The 27,354-nt window shown below is 45.5% G+C and overlaps 1 protein-coding gene across 1 annotated transcript in view; it reads right to left on the minus strand.

Annotated features, from left to right (window-relative positions):
- Positions 1–27,354, minus strand: part of kcnt1b (potassium sodium-activated channel subfamily T member 1b) — a 423,250-nt gene that overhangs the window by 66,498 nt on the left and 329,398 nt on the right. Inside the window, exon 18 of the mRNA XM_078226287.1 lies at positions 2,133–2,349. Coding sequence (XP_078082413.1) covers positions 2,133–2,349 — 217 coding nt within the window. The remainder of the gene's footprint in view (positions 1–2,132; positions 2,350–27,354) is intronic.

Below are 27,354 nucleotides of genomic sequence, written 5' to 3' on the forward strand. Positions count from 1 at the left end.
ATCAACGGTTTTACAAAATCGCCTGTCATCCATCACACTCCTCCAGAAGTCAAAATAGTTTATACCTAAATGCAAGTGTAAGTGGAAATGTCTTCAGGCTAACCAACTTACCATCAGTTAACACTGTGAGCAATGTGGTTAACTCTAAACTGTCCTGTGAAATGGCTTGGAGTAGTGGTTCCCGACCCTTTATACGTCAACGCACACCTCCATACAATAAAAAGAAATTTAGGTACAATTCCTATAAGGGCGGCACAGTGTCACAATGGCTAGGGTTCGATTCCGGCCTCGGGTCACTGTCTGCGTGGAGTTTGCACATTCTCCCCGTTACTGCGTGGGTTTCCTCCGGGTGCTCCTGTTTCCTCCCACAGTCCAAAGATGTGCGCGTTAGGTGGATTGGCCTTACTAAATTCCCCCTGAGTTCCACGTCAGGGGGATCAGCAGGGTAAGTATGTGGGGTTACGGGAATAGGACCTGGGTGGGATTGTGATCGGTGTGGACTCGATGGCCCGAATGGCCTCCTTCTTCTCTGCAGGGATTCTATGATTCTCTGTCTTCTTCCCTTACAGGGAAATTTGTTTTTAACTTCTCCCCTGTCCTCTCATCTGTTTTTTGTAACCTCTTCCTGTCTCTTTCACTTCTCCCTTTTTGAGTTTTGGCTTTTTGTACAAGAAAATGGAACTTTTGTCTTCAGCTCAAAGCCCCGTTGGTTAAGCGCATGAGTCTGCCCAACGTGAAAAACTCTAAACCACCCGTATGCAGCTCTTTCTCAGCCAGCACATGCACTGGACGCCCAAGAATCGTCGGGTCTTGGAGATTCTGATCGCAGAGCTGAACACGAAAGTTAATTTGAGTTTAATCACATGATTTTGAATCATCTTTCGCGGCACGCTGCCTCTATAGTTAGGAAAGCCCACCAACGCCTCTACTTTCTCAGAAGACTAAGGAAATTTGGCATGTCAGCTACGACTCTCACCAGATGCACCATAGAAAGCATTCTTTCTGGTTGTATCACAGCTTGGTATGGCTCCTGCTCTGCCCAAAACCGCAAGAAAGTACAAAGGGTCGTGATTGTAGCCCAATCCATCATGCAAACCGGCCTCCCATCCATTGACTCTGTCTACACTTCCCGCTGCCTCGGCAAAGCAGCCAGCATAATTAAGGACCCCACGCACCCCGGACATTCTCTCTTCCACCTTCTTCCGTCAGGATAAAGATACAAAAATCTGAGGTCACGTATCAACCGACTCAAGAACAGCTTCTTCCCTGCTGCTGTCAGACCTTTGAATGGACCTACCTTATTGTTGTGGATTCTGTGTATGGATTGCTTCATTTATGCAAAGACTTCATTTTAAGATATTTCTGCCGATGCAATTATATTTAAATGCTAAACTTTTAAAGCTAACTTGACCACATTTTAAACTCAGCAGGGATGCTGGGATTAGCTTGGAAAATTGACTGCATTCTTTGAAAGTACAATGCTGGCAGAAATGGCTTTCTCATAAGCCAAATCAAAACTTTCATGGCCACAGCTGCAAATTTTTTATGAAAGTTAGAGACAGCTTGTACCAAGCAATTTCAATACGAGATAACGGAAAACTTATAATTCTGTATTCAGTCAAGCCTGTTTTCGAGACCTTTACAATACAGTCTTTTGCCATTATTTCTCTTTCTCTCTCTCACAGTTTTTTCTGGTTTCTGTAATGTGTTAATTTTTAATTCTGCTCAATAAAAGAAATTCAACGTATCAGTGCTGCCTTCGTCAATTCTGAGGAATTAAATGACTTACACTTATATTAAGCTGATCTTTCTCTTCACCCCAGCTATGACTGTAACACCATATTCTGCCCCCTCTCCTATGTACTCTATGAGTGATATGCTTTGTCTGTATGGCAGGCAAGAAGCAACACTTTTCACTCTATACCAATACCTGTGACAAGAATAAATCAAATCTAATCAAAAATGCTTGCAGGGGACTTCAAGGCACACCAGTGTGCTGTGCACACTGACTGGGAAACTCTGGCTTAGAGTACAAAGGCAATTCGGGGTGGCCTTGCCAGCAATACCCACATCACATGAAAGAATTTAAAGTAAGGTATTCGTTGAAAGTCATCGTTAAGGCAGTTACTCACTCAGGGGCAGGTAGGCTGTCATCATCAGATGGGTTCGCCTCGTCCTCCGATTGGTCACTTAAGAGGTCACATGGTAAGATGGCGGCAGTGTCAGCAATCTCAAGGACGGGTCCAATGCTAGGCCTTCTACTCCCTGCTCCATTTTCTGTTGGCAAGGTCAGGGTAGCGCCACTGGATGGCTGGCACTCTGTATTCTGTAGATCCATGGCAACAGTACCTGGAGAAGGAAGAAAAAAAAGGATCAGAACCTTAGTGCGGGCACAACTGGTTAAGCACTGAGTATTTGAACAAACATAGCAGGGCACAAATGACTGCCCTCAACTCAAGACATAAGCAGAGGTCAGTCCCTCCCCAGGGGAGAGGAAGTGTTATCGCAACAATGCTGGACAAACTCAGCAGGTCTGGCAGCATCTGTCGACGGAGACACAGAGCTAACGGGTGGAATTTTCCCACCCCTCCCGTCGGCAGGATATTCCAGTCCCACCGAAGTCAATGGACCTCTGAACGGTTCGCCGCTTTATTTATTCGCCTGCCCTTCCCACAATGCAACAGGGCCAGAAGATTCCGCCAGCGTTCCGAGTTCAAACTCTTCGAAGGAGTCTATTGGGCTTGGAGCATTCATTCTGGCCGGGATTTTCCGTTCCCGTTCGCGCTGGGCGGGATTCAACGATGGGAGCGGAGAATATCGCCAGAGCTGCAAAGTCCCGTTTTAAGTTGTGACGCAATTGTTACCCCTCCGTCCCCACCCCCCCCCCCACCCCCTACCCCACTCCCCCAGGTCTGTCATTACATTTCCCCTTCAAACATCTGGAACATCATTATACTACCTCACCGTGTCATTCTCAGACCCCGATACCAGAATCATTCCACACGCCTCACCTGTCAGAATCTCTATCCATAGCGAAGTGACAGTAGAGTGGCGTGAATCACGACTGGTCTCCCAAGGCCTGCACCTGGCAAACAGAGCTCCCAGGGGAGCTCCGGAGAGTGCAGCATTCCGGAGGGAGAGTAATGTCCAGGCACTGTCCTGGTAGCACCCTGGCACCCCCTGGCAGTGCCTGGGCAGTGCCAGGGAAGTATAATGTTTATAATGTTTGTTTATTAGTGTCACAAGCAGACTTACATTACTGAAGTTACTGTGAAAATCCCCTACTCGCCACACTCCGGCGCCTGTTCGGGTACACTGAGGGAGAATTTAGCATGGCCAAAGCAACCTTAACCAGCACATCTTTCGGACTGTGGGGGGGGAAACCGGAGCACCCAGAGGAAACCCACGCAGACACGGGGAGAACGTGCAGACTCCGCACAGACAGTGGGTTAGGAATGGGTTAACTGGAACCTTCCACTTCAGACCCAATTTAATTCTTTAGTAGCACTCACCGGGATGTGTAAAGGGGTTACAGGATGTTGGATGTGTGTATAAGGGGGGAGTTGTAAAAAGAGTAAAGTGAGTTTGTGAAGAAGCGAGACTTGCATCATCTTTTATTACTGGACTGCAACTGAGAGGCTTAACACAGTGACCCAAGCCGGGAATTGAACCTGGGTCCCTGTCGCTGTGAGGCAGCAGTGCTAAGCCCTGTGCCAAGCCCTGTGCCACCGTGTCGCACCTGTGCACACACTGAACTGAGTGGAAGTGTTTGTCATCCTTGTGAACCTAGTTTGTAATGCAGCACATAGTGCACCATTCTCCACACGCCTTTGTGTGACCTGTTTCAATGTCACGACTGAGGGCGCAATTTCTGATCCACCGATAGCAAAAAGCAAAGAGATTTAACGATAGGAGCTTAGGAAGCTAACATGTTAACATTGAAAATACCATTAATCAATACTGAGATAAGAACAGAACATGCTGGAGACATTCAGCAGGTCAGGCAGTGTCTGTGGGGAGTGAAACAACGTTTAGGAGATATGACCTTCCATCGTTACCCCGTAACACAATCAACCCGAAGCTTTGAGCGGGAGGTGGGGAATGCTCTATAAAAGAAAATTCACCCAATCAGGTGCCAACACAGTGAAGTAATCACAAATCTGTTTTAGCCTCCTCCCATTGATAATGTATTTACTTCAGAGAGATAGGAAATTTGAAACACTCATTTTCTTTGCTGTAGCTGTTCATCTGGATAGAGAATAAGGACCTGAATGAAATAGGGTCAAGTTCAGGAACTAGAAATGGCAGAATGTGACCTGCACCCTGCACTCCCTCTCAGCCCCTATCCCATAACCCCACACATTTGCCCTGCTAATCCCCTGACACTAGGGTCAATTTAGCACAGCCAATCAACCTAACTCACACATCTTTGGAGTGTGGGAGGAAACTGGAGCACGCGGAGGAAACCCACGCAGACACGGGGAGAATGTGCAAACTCCACACACACAGTCACCTGAGGCCAGAACCGAACCTGTGTCCTTGGCACTGTGAGGCAGCAGTGCTAACCACTGTGCCGCCCAAGTTGAGTATAAGCACGGCAGAGCAGCACAGTGGTTAGCACTGCTGCCTCACTGCCAGGGACCTGGGTTCAATTCCCGGCTTAGGTCATTGTTTGTGTGGAATTTGCACATTCTTCACGTGTCTGTGTGGGTTTCCTCCGGGTGCTCCGGTTTCCTCCCACAGTCCAAAGGTGTGGGGGTTAGGTTGATTGGCCGGGCTAAATTTCTTCTTAGTGTCAGGGGGGTTAGCAGTGTAAATACATGGGATTACGGAGATAGGGCCTGCGTGGGATTGTTGTCAGTGCAGACTCGATGGGCCAAATGTCCTGATTTTAAGATCTGCTGCTCTTGTCCTTCCGGTGGTCATGGGTTTGGAAGGTGCTGCCTAAGGAGCCTTGGTGAGTTACAGCAGTGCATCTTATAGATGGTACATATGGTTGCCACTGTTTGTCGGTGGTGGAGGGATTGAATGTTTGTGGAAGGGGTCGCAATCAAGTGGGCTGCTTTGTCTTGGATGGTGTTGAGCTTCATCAGTGTTGTTGGAGCTGCACCCATCCAGGCAAGTGGGGTGTATTCCATCACACTCCTGACTTGTGCCTTGTAGATGGCGGACAAGCTTTGGGGAGTCAGGAGGTGAGTTACTCACTGCAGGATTTTTTAAATTTATTGATGGGACATGGGTGTCGCTGGCTGGCCAGCATTTATTGCCCATCCCTAGGATTCAAAGCCTCTGACCTGTTGTTATAGTCACAGTATCTAAATAGCTAGTGGAGGTGAGATGTCAAGGCAGAAGCACTGGCAATGTCTTTATATACCCAAGTGCTTTGTTCTGATGACAAGCTTATCTTCTAAGGCTGTTCAACGGATGGGCACGGTGGCACAGTGGTTAGCACTGCTGTCTCACAGCACCAGGGACCCGGGTTCAATTCCGGCCTTGGGTGACTTTCTGTGTTGAGTTTGTACATTCTCCCTGTGTCTGCGTGGGTTTTTCCTCCGGGTACTCCGGTTTCCTCCCACAGTCCAAAAATGTGTGGGTTAGTCTGATTGGCCAGGATAAATTGCCCCTTAATGTCAGGGGGATTAAAGGGTAAATATGTGGGGTTAAGGGGATAGAACAGGACCTGGGTGGGATTGTTGAAAGTGCAGGCTTGATGGGCCAGATGGCCTCCTTCTGCACTGTAGATTCTATGATTCTAACAACTCAGGCCATCCAGTAATGGTCTGAACCCACCCATAAAGGCCAGTAATGCAGCCTTGATGATACTAACTAGCATGGAACAAAAACAGAAAATTCTAGAGATACTCAGCAGGTCTGACAGTACGTGTGGAGAGAGAATATAGCCAATATTTCGAGTCAGGATGAGTCTTCATCACAGCTCTGACGAATGGTCATCCAGACTCGAAACGTTGGTTCTGTTTTTCTCTCCACAGATGCTATCAGGCCTGCTGAAATTTGAAAGCATTTTCTGCTTTTGCTTCAGATTACAGCATCTGCAATATTTTGCCCCTAACTGGTATGGACCGTCCACTGACACCAAGGGAGACCCATAGCCAGAAACATATGCGTCATGACTTTGAGCAACTGCATATTTGCTTCATTGTTGTTGGCAATGCTCGGAATCCAATCCACAATGTTAATGGGGTGAATTTTTAAAAATTATTTATTCATGGGTGTCGCTGGCTGGCCAGCATTTATTGCCCATCCTTTGTTGCCCTTGGAAGGCAGTTGAGAGTCAACCACATTGCTGTGGCTCTGGAGTCACATGTAGGCCAGACCGGGTAAGGGTGGCAGATTTCCTTCCCTAAAAGACATTAGTGAACCAGATGAGTTTTTCCAATAATCGACAATGGTTTCATGGTCATTGGTAGATTCTTAATTCTAGATCCTTTTTCTTATTGAATTCAAATTCCACCACCTGCTGTGGCGGGATTTGAACCCAAGTCCCCAGAACATTAGCTGAGTTTCTGAATTAATAGTCTGGCGAAAGTACCACTAGGCCATCACCTCCCCTATGCCTGGGACAAGGGCATCAAAGGTGGAAGCAAGCATATCATTGAGTAGATTGGTAGTTGCAGGAATGACGAGGCAAATGGAGGACCTGAAGCTAGTCAGCTGGGAACCTGAAAGGGTCGTGGTGAATGACTTGTCAGAGAGATTCCTGTTCCAGGAGCCAGCACCGACAGGAGTGGACTTGGAACTGGAAGCAGGGATGTGAGTGGAGAGGAAAGTGGCCTTTTCTGTGCTTGGGTTGAGAGGAGTAGATATTGGAGTATGGGATGGCAAAGTTCAATGCTGGCTGTGAGGTTGAGGATGATAAATGTTTCTGCAGCAAGGATCTGGTGCAAGCAAGTATCATTGTGTTCTCTTGTGTTCCAGATATAGGATGGAAACTATCCTTACCTGCTCATGATAAGCAGAGAAACACTTGGAGTAAGGGCCATTTGTCAAATTAAGATAGTTTCTTCCACAATAACAAAGGTTCTGTGGATTCCTCCTGCTTCCTGAAGGGAGATCAAATAATCTGGCGAACAACTAAATTTTGACTGTTTGCCTTTCTTGGTATTTGGGCCCAGAAGTGAAGGAACCATCATTTCTTGTCAGTCCATGAAGCGTTCTCTATATGTACTTATCCCCAGAACATCCTGGTCAAAAAGAGGAAGGAGGCACATGATATGCATAGGCAGCTGGAATCAAATAGATCCCTTGAAGGGTATAGAGGTTGTCAGAGTAGAGTTAAGAGAGAATTCAGGAGGGCAAAAAGGGGACATGAGATTGTTTTGGCAGATAAGGCAAAGGAGAACCCAAAGAGCTTCTACAAATAGCTAGAGGGCAAAAGAGTAACAAGGGAGAGAGTAGGGTCTCTTAAGGATCAACAAGGTCATCTATGTGCGCATCCACAAGAGATGGGTGAGATCCTAAATGAATATTTCTCATCAGTATTTATTGTTGAGAAAGGCATGGATGTTAGGGAACTTGGGGAAATAAATAGTGATGTCTTGAGGAGTGTACATATTACAGAGAAAGAGGTGCTGGAAGTCTTCAAGCGCATCAAGGTAGATAAATCCCCAGGACCTGATGAAATGTATCCCAGGACATTGTGGGAGGCTAGGGGGAAAATTGCACGTCCCCTAGCAGAGATATTTGAATCACCAACAGCCACATGTGAGGTGCCTGAACATAGGAGGGTAGCAAATGTTGTGCCTTTGTTTAAGAAGGGCTGTAGGGAAAAGCCTGTGAACTACAGACCGGTGAATCTAACATCAGTAGTGGGTAAGTTGTTAGAAGGTATTCCGAGAGACAGGATCTACAGGCATTTAGAGAGGCATGGACTGATTAGGGACAGTCAGCATGGCTTTGTGAGTGGAAAATCATGTCTCACAAATTTGATTGAGTTTTTTGAAGGGGTAACCAAGAAGGTCGCTGAGGGCAGTGCAATTGATGTTGTCTACATGGACTTTAGCAAAACCTTTGACAAGGTACCTCATGGTAGGTTGTTGCATAAGGTTAAATCTCACGGGATCCAGGGTGAAGTAGCCAAATGGATATAAAATTAGCTGGATGACAGAAGACACAAGGTTGTAGAGGGTTGGTATCAAACTGGAGGCCTGTGACCAGCGGTGTGCCTCAGGGATCAGTGCTGGATCCACTGTTATTTGTCATTTATATTAATGATTTGGATGAGAATTTAGGAGGCATAGTTAGTAAGTTTGCAGGTGACACTAAGATTGGTGACATAGTGGACAGTGAAGAAGGTTATCTAGTATTGCAACTGGATCTTGATCAATTGGGCTAGTGGGCCGATGAATGGCAGATGGAGTTTAGTTTAGATAAATGCGAGGTGATGCATTTTGGTAGATCGAACCAGAGCAGTTAATGGTAGGGCATTGGGGAGAGTTATAGAACAAAGAGATCTAAGGGTTCATTGCTCCTTGAAAGTGGAGTCACAGATGGACAGGGTGGTGAAGAAGGCATTTGGCATGCTTGGTTTCAGTGGTCAGAACATTGAATACAGAAATTGGGACTTCTTCTGGAAGTTGTACAAGACATTGGTAAGGCCACACTTGGAATACTGTGTACAGCTCTGGTCACCCTATTATAGAAAGGATAATATTAAACTAGAAAGTGTGCAGAAAATATTTATTAGGATGCTACAGGGACTTGATGGCTTGAGTTAAAAAGAGAGGCTGAATAGACTGAGACTTTTCGCTGGAGCTTGGGGTGATCTTAAAGACGTCTATAAAATAATGAAGGGCATAGATAAAGTGAACATCTTTTCCCAAAGGTAGGGCAGTCTAAAACAAGAGGACATACGTTTCAGGTGAGAGGGGAGAGATACAAAAGGGTCCAGAGGGGCAATTTTTTCACACAGAGGGTGGTGAGTATCTGAAACAAGCTGCCAGAGGTAGTAGTAGAGGTAGGTAAAATTTTGTTTTTTAGAAAGCATTTGGACAGTTACAAGGGTAAGCTGGGTATAGAGGGATATGGGCCAAACGCGGGCAATTGGGACTAGCTTAGTGGTAAAAACTGTGCGGCATGGACAAGTTGGGCCGAAGGGCCTGTTTCCATGCTGTAAACGTCTATGACTCTCTAAAGCTAAAAATGTATTTATTAGTCACAAGTAAGGCTTACATTAACACTGCAATGAAACTACTGTAAAATTCCCCCAGTCACCGCATTCTGGCGCCTGTTCGGGTCAATGCACCTAACTAGCATGCCTTTCAGACTGTGGGAGGAAACTGGAGCACCTGGAGGAAACCCATGCAGACACGGGGAGAACATGCAAACTCCACACAGACAGTGACCCAAGCCGGGAATCGAACCCGGGTCCCTGGCACTGTGAGGCAGCAGTGCTAAGCACTGTGCCACTGTGCTGCCCCATGACCCAGCAATGTCCCAGCTCCATTTCTAACCATACTTTTTGACTGGATGCCCTAAGCCATATTACCGCTCCAGTTTGCAAGCTGTACTGTGCATCCATCCTGAACAAGAATTAAGTCAAGATTGGCAGGGGCAAAACAATGACCCTCCATCTCCTTCACTGAACATTGTCAAAAACATTCTCCAAGGCAACTTAAGTCATGCGTTCCAATAATGCACTGGTGCACTCATTTCAATGTTAATTGGTAGCTTTTATCTGAAATTGTGCAACAGTGCGGAAAAGAAGAAAGCATGCCCACAAAAATATTGGTGGTGGATGTTGTGAGCTTGCATCATAGCCAATACAATGAGCACTGGAGGCAATGTGCTTGACAACATTCTCAGCAGCAGATGCTGTGAAATTTGAGAATCAGATGTTTCTAATTTCAAGCAGCCTTGCATTTTCTTTTTGAAAAATGACTCACAATGTTTGTGAATTGAAGCGTAGGGTTGCCCCAAGAGTTACCCCCCCAGGGCGTCATCAAGTGCCCCAAGATTCTATTGCGCTGCTCCAGACACTTCGCTGCTGCTGACAACATTGGTCTCATTCTAGACTGAGAATTGGGATAGAAGTTTTGCGAAAGGTTCGCTTGGGTTTTTAGGATGCGGGAACACGTGAGTGTGCCAAAGGAGGTGAATGAAAATGCAATGATGTTCAGGGTAATAACCGGAGTCCATATGACTCCATGACTAACTGGACATGTGCGGGTTAGGTTGATTGGCCGTGCTAAATTGACCCTAGTGTCAGGGGGTTAACAGGTGGGGTTATGGGAAGAGGGCCTGGGTGGGACTGTGGTCGGTGCAGACCCGATGGGCCGAATGGCCTCCTTCTGCACTGTAGGGATTCTATGATCAGAAATTAGATTGAGCTTGGGCTATTTTCTTTCATCTTATAGACACAAACCAGGGAAACCACACTCGGGGCTGCTGATTGATAATAAACTGCAATTTTTCTGAATCTCAACACCTTCTAACAATGGAGGAGGGACAATTATTCTTTAACAGCTGCCTGTGGTGAACCTAATGGGCGGCATGTTTCTGAACTTGCACAGGACACAAACATTTCAACTCTCAGTGTTTTTTCCAGAGCCTTTCCAAAAATAAAGCTGCCATGAATTATAAAGTACAGTAAGAAGTTTAACAATTAACCTGGTGTTGTTAAACTTCTTACTGTGTTTACCCCAGTCCAATGCCGGCATCTCCACATCATGAACTATAAAGCCATTTTATCAATTCATTTTCAAAACTAGGACAGATATTGCGACAAAACCACCCCAGTTACACTTCAAAAGTAACTTGTTCGCTCTGAAGCTTCTAAGGGTGTTCTGAGAATGGAAAATGTGTGGTACAAAAGCAAGTTCTTTATTTGTTCACTGTTAATATTTTAGTGGATGAATTCTGATTAGATTTGTACCTGTTCTTTAACAGTTTATAAGGTTTATAAGATCTCGGTTGAAATATTTTTGAAAATTCATTCTTGGGATATGGGCATCACCAGGATTTATTGCATTCCTAATTGCCCCTTGAGAAGGTTTTAAAGTTTATTTATTTGTGTCACAAGTAAGCATACATTCACACTGCAATGAAGTTACTGTGAAAATCCCCTAGTCGCCAAACTCCAGCACCTGTTCGGGTACACTGAGGGAGAATTAAGCATGGCCAATGCACCCAACCAGCACATCTTTTGGACTGTGGGAGGAAACCAAAGCACCCGGAGGAAACCCACGCAGACATGGAGAGAATGTGTAGATTCTTCACAGACAGTGACCCAAGCCAGGAATCGAACCTGGCTCCCTAGCGCTGTGAGGCAGCAGTGCTAACCACTGTGCCACCGTACCACCGGTGGTGGTGAGCTGCCTTCTTGAGCCGCTGCAGTCCATGTGGCAAAGGTACACCCACAGTGCTGTTAGGGAGGGAGTTCCAGGATTTTGACCCAGTGACAGTGAAGGAACAGTGGTATATTTCCAACGCAGGATGATGAGTGGCTTGGAGCGGAACTTGCAGTTAGTGGTGTTCCCATGTATGTGCTACCCTTGTCCTTCTAGATGGAAGTGGATGTGTGTTTGGAAGGTGCTGTCTAAGGTTCTTTGGTGAATTGCTGCAGTGCATCTTGTAGATAACACACACTGCTGCTACTCAGCATCGGTGGTGGGGGGAGTGGATGCCAATTAAATGGGCTGCTTTGTCCTGGATGGTGTCAAGCTTCTTGAGTGTTGGGTTAAAAAGAACAACAATCATTGATAGTACTTCCCAGGATTTACAGGGAATTATAATTCAATTTAATAAATATTTTCAATGTCATTTTTTTACTCTTTAAAATTAATGTTTTGGTTCCTAAGGTGACTTTGGGAAATTTGGGGGAAAGTGCCTTAAAGCTCTAGTGCGGGCAAAATTATAAATCTGGAATCTCTGATAATTTAATTAGTTGTCCTTAGAGGTCTATTTGACGAAAGGTAATTAACCTGAGTAAACTCCGGTCTCCACAGATGCTGCCAACCCTGCTGAGTATTTTCAGCGCTTTCTGTTTTCATATTATACGGGTCATCTTTCTGCGATGTGCACAATTTTGCTCATGCACAGGACCCAGACTCTGAGAAGAGATTGATGTGTTGCACAATCCAAGCGTACAAAGAGATCAAAATACCATTAGTAAATAGATGTGCAAAGATGTCCAGGTTAGGTGGATTGGCCATGCGAAATTGCCCCTTAGGGTCCAATGGTGTGTGGCTTAGATGGATTGGCCATGGTAAATTGCCCCTTAGTGTCCAAAGATGTGTACGTTAGGGGGATTGGTCATGCTAAATTGCCCCTTAGTGTCCAAACATGTGCAGTTTAGGTGGATTGGCCATGCTAAATTGCCCCTTAGTGTCCAAATACGTGCAGGTTGGGTGGATTGACCACACTAAATTGCCCCTTAGTATCCAAAGATGTGCAGGTTGGGTGGATTGGCCATTGTAAAGTGCCCCATAGTGTCCCAAGTTGTGTAGGTTAGGTGGATTAGCCATGGTGAATGTGCAGGGTTATGGGCACAGGGCGGAGAGGAGAGGGCCTGGGTAAGATGCTCTTTCAGAGAGTCGGTGCAGACTCGATGGGCTGAATGGCCTCCTTCTGCACTGTAGGGATTCTATGATTCTATATGGGACTCGAGTTTCTTTTTGTAACCTTTGCATCCAAGTACAACTCTCCAAGTTTAAAAACAGAAAATGCTGTCAGAAAAAGAGTGGGTTAATATAGGAATTGAAATTTGTTATCTTACTCCCTACCCCCAAGAGACTAAACTGCTGAATGATTCATTAGATTGCCTGGGTAGTCAAATTAACACCTCTCACCTATTGGGAAGGACAATTCTTCAATTTCTGGCTGTGCTGAGAGATGGTTAAGACATGGGGGGAAGGGAAGGGGAGCGGGGGGAGGTCACGAGAAAGGCAATCTAGATTTTGGAAGGCAGAAAGTTAAGGGAAACACTACGTTCTGTGCTCTGGGTCAGGATGCATTGATACTTAAAGCAAGCTTGGTGCACACAGTGCGTTCAGCATCCCCATTACTGCAGTAGTAGGTGGAATACAATGTGGGAAAGTGTGAGGTTATTCACTTTGGTAGAAAGAATAGAGGCCTAGAAGATTTTCTAGACTTAAGGGCTGCACGGTGGCACAGTGGTTAGCACTGCTGCCTCACAGCACCAGGAACCCGGAGTCAAATCCGGCCTCACGTCACTGTCTGTGTGGAGTTTGCACTTTCTCCTGCGTGGGTTTCCTCTGGGTGCTCCTGTTTCCTCCCACAGTCCAAAGATGTGCAGGTTAGGTTGATTGGCCACGCTAAATTGACCCTGATGTCAGGGGGTTAGTAGCGTATATGTGTGGGGTTACAGAAATAGGGCCTGGGTGAGATTGTGGTCGCTACATGCTTGACGGGCCGAATGGCCTCCTTCTGGACTGTAGCGATTCTATGATTCTATGATTTTAAGTACTGCTCAGGCTTTGTAAGGCTCCGGTGAGACCACATTTAGAATATTGTGAGCAGTTTTGGGCCCCGTATCTCAGGAAGTATGTACTGGCCTTCAGAGGGTCGAGAGGAGGTTCACGATCCCGGGAATGAAAAGCTTGACATATGAGGACTCTGGGTTTGTGCTCAATGGAGTTTAGAAGGATGAGCGGGGATATCATTGAAATGTACAGAATACTGAAAGACCTGGATAGAATGGACGTGGGGAAGATGTTTCCATTAGTAGGAGAGACTAGGATCTGAGGGCACAGCCTCAGAGTAAAAGGGACGACCCTTCAGAACCGAGATGAGGAGGAATTTCTTCAGCCAGAGGGTGGTGAATCTATGGAATTCATTGCCGCAGAAGGCTGTGGAGGCCAGGTCATTGAGTGTTTTTAAGGGGGTAAGGGGATCAAGGGTAACAGGGAGAAGGCAGGAGAATGTGGTTGAAAATCATATCAGCCATGATTGAATGGCGGAGCAGACTTGATGGGCCGAATGGCCTAATTCTGCTCCTATATCTTATGGTCTTGACTCTCAAAGCAAGTTCACTTGAATTAATTCAAGGGAGGGGTGTGGATGAGGAAAAATAATATGAAAACATGTACTTAATGCAAATGAATAGCATCGCTGACATACAAAGGAAGATGGTAGATGTTGGAAATCTGAAATGAAACTGAAAGTGCTTAGTAGGCCAGTCACCTCATTAAAAACAAAATCAGATTTAATCTCAGCTGTGCCAGTTCTAATGAAGGATTCACCCAAATGTTACCTTCTTTAAGATGGCAAATGGCCTACTGGGCACATCCAACATTCAGTGATTACTGTTATCAGGTTATGCTGCTAAACTGATCTCCTGTCATTTTGTTAGGTGTACAGCATCCATCTAATTATGCACTTCCATCCAATAACATTACATGCAATGTAATTGGAATTGCATAATCCAGACAAAACCATTATCCTGTCTATGCCTTGGGCAACCACAAATTCAAGTTGCAATGACATTTACAGAACGTAAAATCAGACAGGACTCGGAAAACCCTTTCGGGTGAGTTGATGTGGAGTGGTGGGAAGCTCATGCGTTACTCACCATAGGCTGTGGACTGGTTAACTTCATGTCCCACACCACAAAGGGGAAGAAAACAGCAAAAGAAAAGGTAACAGTCAACACAGAACTCCGCCAACAAGATAGCACCTCATCGAGTCGTCCTGTCTTAAGTTGGAAATTGGAAAATCGCATTAAACGCCAATTTAGTTGTATCCATGGCTACGGCGATCCTCAGATCTCTGAGCCTGGATTGGCTAGAAAATTGGTTTACAGCCATTCAGAGGCCAATGATCATGGAGTAACTCCCATCTCTTATTGGGAGATTGAAACCCAGGAAGTAGAGGTACAATAAAAGCAAAATACTACGGATGCTGGAGGTCTGAAACAAAAACAGAAAATGCTGGAAAACCTCAGCGGGTCTGACAGCATCCGTGGAGGAGGAACAATAATTTTTGATTTGATTTGTTTTATTATTGTCACATGTATTAACATACAGTGAAAAGTATTGTTTCTTGTGCGCTATACAGACAGAGCATACCATTCATAGAGAAGGAAATGAGAGAGTGCAGAATGTAGTGTTACAGTCATAGCTAGGGTGTGGAGAAAGATCAAGTTAATGCAAAGTAAGTCCATTCAAAAGTCTGACAGCAGCAGGGAAGAAGCTGTTCTTGAATTGGTTGGTGCGTGACCTCAGACTTTTGTATCTTTTTCTCGACAGAAGGCGGCGGAAGAATGTGGAAGAAACGCAAATCGTTGGGCGGGATCTTTCAGCCATGTGTGCCCCAAGGCCGGAAATTCACACCCACTCTCGGTCAATGGACATGTAAATGGTCCGCTGAATTTTCTGTCCCACCCACTATGATTCCCAAGGTGGGCGAGACGGGAAACTTCTGCCCATTAACTCTGTTTCGCTTTCTCCACAGATGCAGAGGGACTTGCTGAATTTTCCTGGCACGTTCTACTTCTACGACAGTTCAGTAAATGTGCTTAACGATTTAATTCAAAGTTTAAAAACAGTATTGTGGAAACGCAAGAGTGGGTTTCATTAACTGAACCAAGACAAAAGGTAAAATCGGCAAAAGGGAGAATGAAGAAAAGATGGCAAGCTGAAATAGTGATTCAAAGTTTTGTATTTATATGTAAAAATCTTCTTAATCGTGAACAAAGAAAATTACAGCACAGGAACAGGCCCTTCGGCCCTCCAAGCCTGCACCGACCATGCTGCCCGACTGAACTAAAACCCCCTACCCTTCTGGGGACCATATCCCTCCATTTCCATCCTATTCATGTATTTGTCAAGACGCCCCTTGAAAGTCACTATCGTATCTGCTTCCACTACCTCTAAAAGGGTCGTGGTGAATGACTTGTCAGAGAGATTCCTGTTCCAGGAGCCAGCACCGACAGGAGTGGACTTGGAACTGGAAGCAGGGATGTGAGTGGAGAGGAAAGTGGCCTTTTCTGTGCTTGGGTTGAGAGGAGTAGATATTGGAGTATGGGATGGCAAAGTTCAATGCTGGCTGTGAGGTTGAGGATGATAAATGTTTCTGCAGCAAGGATCTGGTGCAAGCAAGTATCATTGTGTTCTCTTGTGTTCCAGATATAGGATGGAAACTATCCTTACCTGCTCATGATAAGCAGAGAAACACTTGGAGTAAGGGCCATTTGTCAAATTAAGATAGTTTCTTCCACAATAACAAAGGTTCTGTGGATTCCTCCTGCTTCCTGAAGGGAGATCAAATAATCTGGCGAACAACTAAATTTTGACTGTTTGCCTTTCTTGGTATTTGGGCCCAGAAGTGAAGGAACCATCATTTCTTATCAGTCCATGAAGCGTTCTCTATATGTACTTATCCCCAGAACATCCTGGTCAAAAAGAGGAAGGAGGCACATGATATGCATAGGCAGCTGGAATCAAATAGATCCCTTGAAGGGTATAGAGGTTGTCAGAGTAGAGTTAAGAGAGAATTCAGGAGGGCAAAAAGGGGACATGAGATTGTTTTGGCAGATAAGGCAAAGGAGAACCCAAAGAGCTTCTACAAATAGCTAGAGGGCAAAAGAGTAACAAGGGAGAGAGTAGGGTCTCTTAAGGATCAACAAGGTCATCTATGTGCGCATCCACAAGAGATGGGTGAGATCCTAAATGAATATTTCTCATCAGTATTTATTGTTGAGAAAGGCATGGATGTTAGGGAACTTGGGGAAATAAATAGTGATGTCTTGAGGAGTGTACATATTACAGAGAAAGAGGTGCTGGAAGTCTTCAAGCGCATCAAGGTAGATAAATCCCCAGGACCTGATGAAATGTATCCCAGGACATTGTGGGAGGCTAGGGGGAAAATTGCACGTCCCCTAGCAGAGATATTTGAATCACCAACAGCCACATGTGAGGTGCCTGAACATAGGAGGGTAGCAAATGTTGTGCCTTTGTTTAAGAAGGGCTGTAGGGAAAAGCCTGTGAACTACAGACCGGTGAATCTAACATCAGTAGTGGGTAAGTTGTTAGAAGGTATTCCGAGAGACAGGATCTACAGGCATTTAGAGAGGCATGGACTGATTAGGGACAGTCAGCATGGCTTTGTGAGTGGAAAATCATGTCTCACAAATTTGATTGAGTTTTTTGAAGGGGTAACCAAGAAGGTCGCTGAGGGCAGTGCAATTGATGTTGTCTACATGGACTTTAGCAAAACCTTTGACAAGGTACCTCATGGTAGGTTGTTGCATAAGGTTAAATCTCACGGGATCCAGGGTGAAGTAGCCAAATGGATATAAAATTAGCTGGATGACAGAAGACACAAGGTTGTAGACGGTTGTTTTCAAACTGGAGGCCTGTGACCAGCGGTGTGCCTCAGGGATCAGTGCTGGATCCACTGTTATTTGTCATTTATATTAATGATTTGGATGAGAATTTAGGAGGCATAGTTAGTAAGTTTGCAGGTGACACTAAGATTGGTGACATAGTGGACAGTGAAGAAGGTTATCTAGTATTGCAACTGGATCTTGATCAATTGGGCTAGTGGGCCGATGAATGGCAGATGGAGTTTAGTTTAGATAAATGCGAGGTGATGCATTTTGGTAGATCGAACCAGAGCAGTTAATGGTAGGGCATTGGGGAGAGTTATAGAACAAAGAGATCTAAGGGTTCATTGCTCCTTGAAAGTGGAGTCACAGATGGACAGGGTGGTGAAGAAGGCATTTGGCATGCTTGGTTTCAGTGGTCAGAACATTGAATACAGAAATTGGGACTTCTTCTGGAAGTTGTACAAGACATTGGTAAGGCCACACTTGGAATACTGTGTACAGCTCTGGTCACCCTATTATAGAAAGGATAATATTAAACTAGAAAGTGTGCAGAAAATATTTATTAGGATGCTACAGGGACTTGATGGCTTGAGTTAAAAAGAGAGGCTGAATAGACTGAGACTTTTCGCTGGAGCTTGGGGTGATCTTAAAGACGTCTATAAAATAATGAAGGGCATAGATAAAGTGAACATCTTTTCCCAAAGGTAGGGCAGTCTAAAACAAGAGGACATACGTTTCAGGTGAGAGGGGAGAGATACAAAAGGGTCCAGAGGGGCAATTTTTTCACACAGAGGGTGGTGAGTATCTGAAACAAGCTGCCAGAGGTAGTAGTAGAGGTAGGTAAAATTTTGTTTTTTAGAAAGCATTTGGACAGTTACAAGGGTAAGCTGGGTATAGAGGGATATGGGCCAAACGCGGGCAATTGGGACTAGCTTAGTGGTAAAAACTGTGCGGCATGGACAAGTTGGGCCGAAGGGCCTGTTTCCATGCTGTAAACGTCTATGACTCTCTAAAGCTAAAAATGTATTTATTAGTCACAAGTAAGGCTTACATTAACACTGCAATGAAACTACTGTAAAATTCCCCCAGTCACCGCATTCTGGCGCCTGTTCGGGTCAATGCACCTAACTAGCATGCCTTTCAGACTGTGGGAGGAAACTGGAGCACCTGGAGGAAACCCATGCAGACACGGGGAGAACATGCAAACTCCACACAGACAGTGACCCAAGCCGGGAATCGAACCCGGGTCCCTGGCACTGTGAGGCAGCAGTGCTAAGCACTGTGCCACTGTGCTGCCCCATGACCCAGCAATGTCCCAGCTCCATTTCTAACCATACTTTTTGACTGGATGCCCTAAGCCATATTACCGCTCCAGTTTGCAAGCTGTACTGTGCATCCATCCTGAACAAGAATTAAGTCAAGATTGGCAGGGGCAAAACAATGACCCTCCATCTCCTTCACTGAACATTGTCAAAAACATTCTCCAAGGCAACTTAAGTCATGCGTTCCAATAATGCACTGGTGCACTCATTTCAATGTTAATTGGTAGCTTTTATCTGAAATTGTGCAACAGTGCGGAAAAGAAGAAAGCATGCCCACAAAAATATTGGTGGTGGATGTTGTGAGCTTGCATCATAGCCAATACAATGAGCACTGGAGGCAATGTGCTTGACAACATTCTCAGCAGCAGATGCTGTGAAATTTGAGAATCAGATGTTTCTAATTTCAAGCAGCCTTGCATTTTCTTTTTGAAAAATGACTCACAATGTTTGTGAATTGAAGCGTAGGGTTGCCCCAAGAGTTACCCCCCCAGGGCGTCATCAAGTGCCCCAAGATTCTATTGCGCTGCTCCAGACACTTCGCTGCTGCTGACAACATTGGTCTCATTCTAGACTGAGAATTGGGATAGAAGTTTTGCGAAAGGTTCGCTTGGGTTTTTAGGATGCGGGAACACGTGAGTGTGCCAAAGGAGGTGAATGAAAATGCAATGATGTTCAGGGTAATAACCGGAGTCCATATGACTCCATGACTAACTGGACATGTGCGGGTTAGGTTGATTGGCCGTGCTAAATTGACCCTAGTGTCAGGGGGTTAACAGGTGGGGTTATGGGAAGAGGGCCTGGGTGGGACTGTGGTCGGTGCAGACCCGATGGGCCGAATGGCCTCCTTCTGCACTGTAGGGATTCTATGATCAGAAATTAGATTGAGCTTGGGCTATTTTCTTTCATCTTATAGACACAAACCAGGGAAACCACACTCGGGGCTGCTGATTGATAATAAACTGCAATTTTTCTGAATCTCAACACCTTCTAACAATGGAGGAGGGACAATTATTCTTTAACAGCTGCCTGTGGTGAACCTAATGGGCGGCATGTTTCTGAACTTGCACAGGACACAAACATTTCAACTCTCAGTGTTTTTTCCAGAGCCTTTCCAAAAATAAAGCTGCCATGAATTATAAAGTACAGTAAGAAGTTTAACAATTAACCTGGTGTTGTTAAACTTCTTACTGTGTTTACCCCAGTCCAATGCCGGCATCTCCACATCATGAACTATAAAGCCATTTTATCAATTCATTTTCAAAACTAGGACAGATATTGCGACAAAACCACCCCAGTTACACTTCAAAAGTAACTTGTTCGCTCTGAAGCTTCTAAGGGTGTTCTGAGAATGGAAAATGTGTGGTACAAAAGCAAGTTCTTTATTTGTTCACTGTTAATATTTTAGTGGATGAATTCTGATTAGATTTGTACCTGTTCTTTAACAGTTTATAAGGTTTATAAGATCTCGGTTGAAATATTTTTGAAAATTCATTCTTGGGATATGGGCATCACCAGGATTTATTGCATTCCTAATTGCCCCTTGAGAAGGTTTTAAAGTTTATTTATTTGTGTCACAAGTAAGCATACATTCACACTGCAATGAAGTTACTGTGAAAATCCCCTAGTCGCCAAACTCCAGCACCTGTTCGGGTACACTGAGGGAGAATTAAGCATGGCCAATGCACCCAACCAGCACATCTTTTGGACTGTGGGAGGAAACCAAAGCACCCGGAGGAAACCCACGCAGACATGGAGAGAATGTGTAGATTCTTCACAGACAGTGACCCAAGCCAGGAATCGAACCTGGCTCCCTAGCGCTGTGAGGCAGCAGTGCTAACCACTGTGCCACCGTACCACCGGTGGTGGTGAGCTGCCTTCTTGAGCCGCTGCAGTCCATGTGGCAAAGGTACACCCACAGTGCTGTTAGGGAGGGAGTTCCAGGATTTTGACCCAGTGACAGTGAAGGAACAGTGGTATATTTCCAACGCAGGATGATGAGTGGCTTGGAGCGGAACTTGCAGTTAGTGGTGTTCCCATGTATGTGCTACCCTTGTCCTTCTAGATGGAAGTGGATGTGTGTTTGGAAGGTGCTGTCTAAGGTTCTTTGGTGAATTGCTGCAGTGCATCTTGTAGATAACACACACTGCTGCTACTCAGCATCGGTGGTGGGGGGAGTGGATGCCAATTAAATGGGCTGCTTTGTCCTGGATGGTGTCAAGCTTCTTGAGTGTTGGGTTAAAAAGAACAACAATCATTGATAGTACTTCCCAGGATTTACAGGGAATTATAATTCAATTTAATAAATATTTTCAATGTCATTTTTTTACTCTTTAAAATTAATGTTTTGGTTCCTAAGGTGACTTTGGGAAATTTGGGGGAAAGTGCCTTAAAGCTCTAGTGCGGGCAAAATTATAAATCTGGAATCTCTGATAATTTAATTAGTTGTCCTTAGAGGTCTATTTGACGAAAGGTAATTAACCTGAGTAAACTCCGGTCTCCACAGATGCTGCCAACCCTGCTGAGTATTTTCAGCGCTTTCTGTTTTCATATTATACGGGTCATCTTTCTGCGATGTGCACAATTTTGCTCATGCACAGGACCCAGACTCTGAGAAGAGATTGATGTGTTGCACAATCCAAGCGTACAAAGAGATCAAAATACCATTAGTAAATAGATGTGCAAAGATGTCCAGGTTAGGTGGATTGGCCATGCGAAATTGCCCCTTAGGGTCCAATGGTGTGTGGCTTAGATGGATTGGCCATGGTAAATTGCCCCTTAGTGTCCAAAGATGTGTACGTTAGGGGGATTGGTCATGCTAAATTGCCCCTTAGTGTCCAAACATGTGCAGTTTAGGTGGATTGGCCATGCTAAATTGCCCCTTAGTGTCCAAATACGTGCAGGTTGGGTGGATTGACCACACTAAATTGCCCCTTAGTATCCAAAGATGTGCAGGTTGGGTGGATTGGCCATTGTAAAGTGCCCCATAGTGTCCCAAGTTGTGTAGGTTAGGTGGATTAGCCATGGTGAATGTGCAGGGTTATGGGCACAGGGCGGAGAGGAGAGGGCCTGGGTAAGATGCTCTTTCAGAGAGTCGGTGCAGACTCGATGGGCTGAATGGCCTCCTTCTGCACTGTAGGGATTCTATGATTCTATATGGGACTCGAGTTTCTTTTTGTAACCTTTGCATCCAAGTACAACTCTCCAAGTTTAAAAACAGAAAATGCTGTCAGAAAAAGAGTGGGTTAATATAGGAATTGAAATTTGTTATCTTACTCCCTACCCCCAAGAGACTAAACTGCTGAATGATTCATTAGATTGCCTGGGTAGTCAAATTAACACCTCTCACCTATTGGGAAGGACAATTCTTCAATTTCTGGCTGTGCTGAGAGATGGTTAAGACATGGGGGGAAGGGAAGGGGAGCGGGGGGAGGTCACGAGAAAGGCAATCTAGATTTTGGAAGGCAGAAAGTTAAGGGAAACACTACGTTCTGTGCTCTGGGTCAGGATGCATTGATACTTAAAGCAAGCTTGGTGCACACAGTGCGTTCAGCATCCCCATTACTGCAGTAGTAGGTGGAATACAATGTGGGAAAGTGTGAGGTTATTCACTTTGGTAGAAAGAATAGAGGCCTAGAAGATTTTCTAGACTTAAGGGCTGCACGGTGGCACAGTGGTTAGCACTGCTGCCTCACAGCACCAGGAACCCGGAGTCAAATCCGGCCTCACGTCACTGTCTGTGTGGAGTTTGCACTTTCTCCTGCGTGGGTTTCCTCTGGGTGCTCCTGTTTCCTCCCACAGTCCAAAGATGTGCAGGTTAGGTTGATTGGCCACGCTAAATTGACCCTGATGTCAGGGGGTTAGTAGCGTATATGTGTGGGGTTACAGAAATAGGGCCTGGGTGAGATTGTGGTCGCTACATGCTTGACGGGCCGAATGGCCTCCTTCTGGACTGTAGCGATTCTATGATTCTATGATTTTAAGTACTGCTCAGGCTTTGTAAGGCTCCGGTGAGACCACATTTAGAATATTGTGAGCAGTTTTGGGCCCCGTATCTCAGGAAGTATGTACTGGCCTTCAGAGGGTCGAGAGGAGGTTCACGATCCCGGGAATGAAAAGCTTGACATATGAGGACTCTGGGTTTGTGCTCAATGGAGTTTAGAAGGATGAGCGGGGATATCATTGAAATGTACAGAATACTGAAAGACCTGGATAGAATGGACGTGGGGAAGATGTTTCCATTAGTAGGAGAGACTAGGATCTGAGGGCACAGCCTCAGAGTAAAAGGGACGACCCTTCAGAACCGAGATGAGGAGGAATTTCTTCAGCCAGAGGGTGGTGAATCTATGGAATTCATTGCCGCAGAAGGCTGTGGAGGCCAGGTCATTGAGTGTTTTTAAGGGGGTAAGGGGATCAAGGGTAACAGGGAGAAGGCAGGAGAATGTGGTTGAAAATCATATCAGCCATGATTGAATGGCGGAGCAGACTTGATGGGCCGAATGGCCTAATTCTGCTCCTATATCTTATGGTCTTGACTCTCAAAGCAAGTTCACTTGAATTAATTCAAGGGAGGGGTGTGGATGAGGAAAAATAATATGAAAACATGTACTTAATGCAAATGAATAGCATCGCTGACATACAAAGGAAGATGGTAGATGTTGGAAATCTGAAATGAAACTGAAAGTGCTTAGTAGGCCAGTCACCTCATTAAAAACAAAATCAGATTTAATCTCAGCTGTGCCAGTTCTAATGAAGGATTCACCCAAATGTTACCTTCTTTAAGATGGCAAATGGCCTACTGGGCACATCCAACATTCAGTGATTACTGTTATCAGGTTATGCTGCTAAACTGATCTCCTGTCATTTTGTTAGGTGTACAGCATCCATCTAATTATGCACTTCCATCCAATAACATTACATGCAATGTAATTGGAATTGCATAATCCAGACAAAACCATTATCCTGTCTATGCCTTGGGCAACCACAAATTCAAGTTGCAATGACATTTACAGAACGTAAAATCAGACAGGACTCGGAAAACCCTTTCGGGTGAGTTGATGTGGAGTGGTGGGAAGCTCATGCGTTACTCACCATAGGCTGTGGACTGGTTAACTTCATGTCCCACACCACAAAGGGGAAGAAAACAGCAAAAGAAAAGGTAACAGTCAACACAGAACTCCGCCAACAAGATAGCACCTCATCGAGTCGTCCTGTCTTAAGTTGGAAATTGGAAAATCGCATTAAACGCCAATTTAGTTGTATCCATGGCTACGGCGATCCTCAGATCTCTGAGCCTGGATTGGCTAGAAAATTGGTTTACAGCCATTCAGAGGCCAATGATCATGGAGTAACTCCCATCTCTTATTGGGAGATTGAAACCCAGGAAGTAGAGGTACAATAAAAGCAAAATACTACGGATGCTGGAGGTCTGAAACAAAAACAGAAAATGCTGGAAAACCTCAGCGGGTCTGACAGCATCCGTGGAGGAGGAACAATAATTTTTGATTTGATTTGTTTTATTATTGTCACATGTATTAACATACAGTGAAAAGTATTGTTTCTTGTGCGCTATACAGACAGAGCATACCATTCATAGAGAAGGAAATGAGAGAGTGCAGAATGTAGTGTTACAGTCATAGCTAGGGTGTGGAGAAAGATCAAGTTAATGCAAAGTAAGTCCATTCAAAAGTCTGACAGCAGCAGGGAAGAAGCTGTTCTTGAATTGGTTGGTGCGTGACCTCAGACTTTTGTATCTTTTTCTCGACAGAAGGCGGCGGAAGAATGTGGAAGAAACGCAAATCGTTGGGCGGGATCTTTCAGCCATGTGTGCCCCAAGGCCGGAAATTCACACCCACTCTCGGTCAATGGACATGTAAATGGTCCGCTGAATTTTCTGTCCCACCCACTATGATTCCCAAGGTGGGCGAGACGGGAAACTTCTGCCCATTAACTCTGTTTCGCTTTCTCCACAGATGCAGAGGGACTTGCTGAATTTTCCTGGCACGTTCTACTTCTACGACAGTTCAGTAAATGTGCTTAACGATTTAATTCAAAGTTTAAAAACAGTATTGTGGAAACGCAAGAGTGGGTTTCATTAACTGAACCAAGACAAAAGGTAAAATCGGCAAAAGGGAGAATGAAGAAAAGATGGCAAGCTGAAATAGTGATTCAAAGTTTTGTATTTATATGTAAAAATCTTCTTAATCGTGAACAAAGAAAATTACAGCACAGGAACAGGCCCTTCGGCCCTCCAAGCCTGCACCGACCATGCTGCCCGACTGAACTAAAACCCCCTACCCTTCTGGGGACCATATCCCTCCATTTCCATCCTATTCATGTATTTGTCAAGACGCCCCTTGAAAGTCACTATCGTATCTGCTTCCACTACCTCCCCCGACAGCGAGTTCCAGGCACCCATCACCCTCTAAGAACATAGAACATAGAACAGTACAGCACAGAACAGGCCCTTCGGCCCACGATGTTGTGCCGAGCTTTATCTGAAATCAAGATCAAGCTATCCCACTCCCTATCATCCTGGTGTGCTCCATGTGCCTATCCAATAACCGCTGCGTAAAGAACCTACCTCTGATATCCTTCCTATATCTCCCACCATGAACCCTATAGTTATGCCCCCTTGTAATAGCTCCATCCACCCGAGGAAATAGTCTTTGAACGTTCACTCTATCTATCCCCTTCATCATTTTATAAACCTCTATTAAGTCTCCCCTCAGCCTCCTCCGCTCCAGAGAGAACAGCCCTAGCTCCCTCAACCTTTCCTCATAAGACCTACCCTTCAAACCAGGCAGCATCCTGGTAAATCTCCTCTGCACTCTTTCCAGCACTTCCACATCCTTCTTATAGTGAGGTGACCAGAGCTGCACACAATATTCCAAATGTAGTCTCACCAAGGTCCTGTACAGTTGCAGCATAACCCCACGGCTCTTAAACTCCAACCCCCTGTTAATAAAAGCTAACACACTATAGGCCTTCTTCACAGCCCTATCCACTTGAGTGGCAACCTTTAGAGATCTGTGGATATAGACCCCAAGATCTCTCTGTTCCTCCACAGTCTTCAGAACCCTACCTTTGACTCTGTAAAAAAAACCTGCCTCGTACATCTCCTTTGAACCTTGCCCTTCGCACCTTAAACCTATGCCCCCTAGTAATTGACACTTCCACCCTGGGAAAAAGTTCCAAAGGGGCATACAAACATAATATTAAAGTCAAAAATTCTTGTTTCATATAACTTTTTGAGTTTTTGATATCATTACTAACAAATCTCATGTGATGTCGCATATGGAAAGTCAAGTCTTCAGGAAAAACATGGTTAGAATATTAGGAGGAAATTAGACCAGGGCAGGTTTAATTCAGTCCCCATTTTCAAGTCACATATTCTGTCCTGATTTTTGAATAGCATACTCTGATATGCTTGAATTCATATCTGAACAGTTAACATAGCAATCTGGAAAATAAATCTTTCGCAATTGAAGTTTGCTCATTAAATAGCATGTCTCAGGGTTGAAATAATCCGTGTTCAATTATTTGAGCTTCCTTCCTCTAATTTACAGTTTCATTTCAATCCTTTGACACACATTACCCGTCACATCAGTAAAGCCATCCCAGGACTAGAACCAAAAACATATTTTGTTCAGATTTCTCACCCGATAGAAGCCATTGGGCTTGCGGCAGATATCAGTACAATAGACAGCCTGCGTACTGGGCATGCATCCCAAGATCACCATCATCCCCAGGAACTCGTTCGATTCTCTCCAGGAGCCTGGGAACAGTTTCTCAGACTTGTTTTCCTGACTTCTTTTTGCCTTTCCCAGGAGAGTACGGCCAGAATTCTCCGATGTCGTTCGCTCTGCTGCCAGCGAGAATGGAGAATTCGGCGCTCAGCCAAATCCCCATTCACAGCAGCGGGACTGGAGAATCCCAGCTGCTGGCAAGGTCTGAGAATCCCAGCCATGGATGAGGTCAGAGAATCTCAAACACGGGTGAGGTCCAAGAATCCCAACCGGGGGAGCAGGGGAGGTCGGAGAATCCCAGCCGTGGGTGTGTTCGGAGAATCTCAAACACGGGCAAGGTCGGAGCATCTCAAGCACAGGCGTGTTCAGAGAATCCCAGCCGTGGGTGAGGTCGGAGAATTCCAGCTTACATGACGACAAGTGGGTGATTAAGCATTCTGTTGCCTCATGCCAACATTCGGAGCAGAGCTGATGGATCCACCAGTGTTTGCCTTGTCTATTTTTTTGGGATGGATCAACCATGGATGCGAATATATGGATCCCGGGAAATCCGCCAGCTCAGAGATCGGGGCACCATTTTTAATTGGTGCGCTGGTCTCTGCACTCAGAGACAGCTCCCCCCTCCCCCCCAAGAATGGAAATGGTGCCCCCCCCCGCCACCTCTCAGCACCCCACCCCCCCCTCCCTCCCCCGCCACTGACCAGGGAAGCACTCTCCCCTCCCATCCACAAATAACAGGTCACCCCCTCACACCACGCAGGCATGACCTGACCGCCCCCCCCCCGCCACCGTCACTCACACCCCACATCCCCCCTTCCCCACTCAGACGCCCATTCAGCTCCCCGGCGCATTCAGACCTCCATTCTCCCGCCCTCCGCAATCAAACCCCACCATTCTCCCACCCTCCCCACTCATCCTCCCTCCCCTCTCAGAACCCCATTCAGCCCCCCTCCACTCTCCAACCTCCATTCACCGTGGGGAT

This window comes from Mustelus asterias, chromosome 13 (genome assembly GCF_964213995.1).
Source record: "Mustelus asterias chromosome 13, sMusAst1.hap1.1, whole genome shotgun sequence".
NCBI lineage: Eukaryota > Metazoa > Chordata > Chondrichthyes > Carcharhiniformes > Triakidae > Mustelus > Mustelus asterias.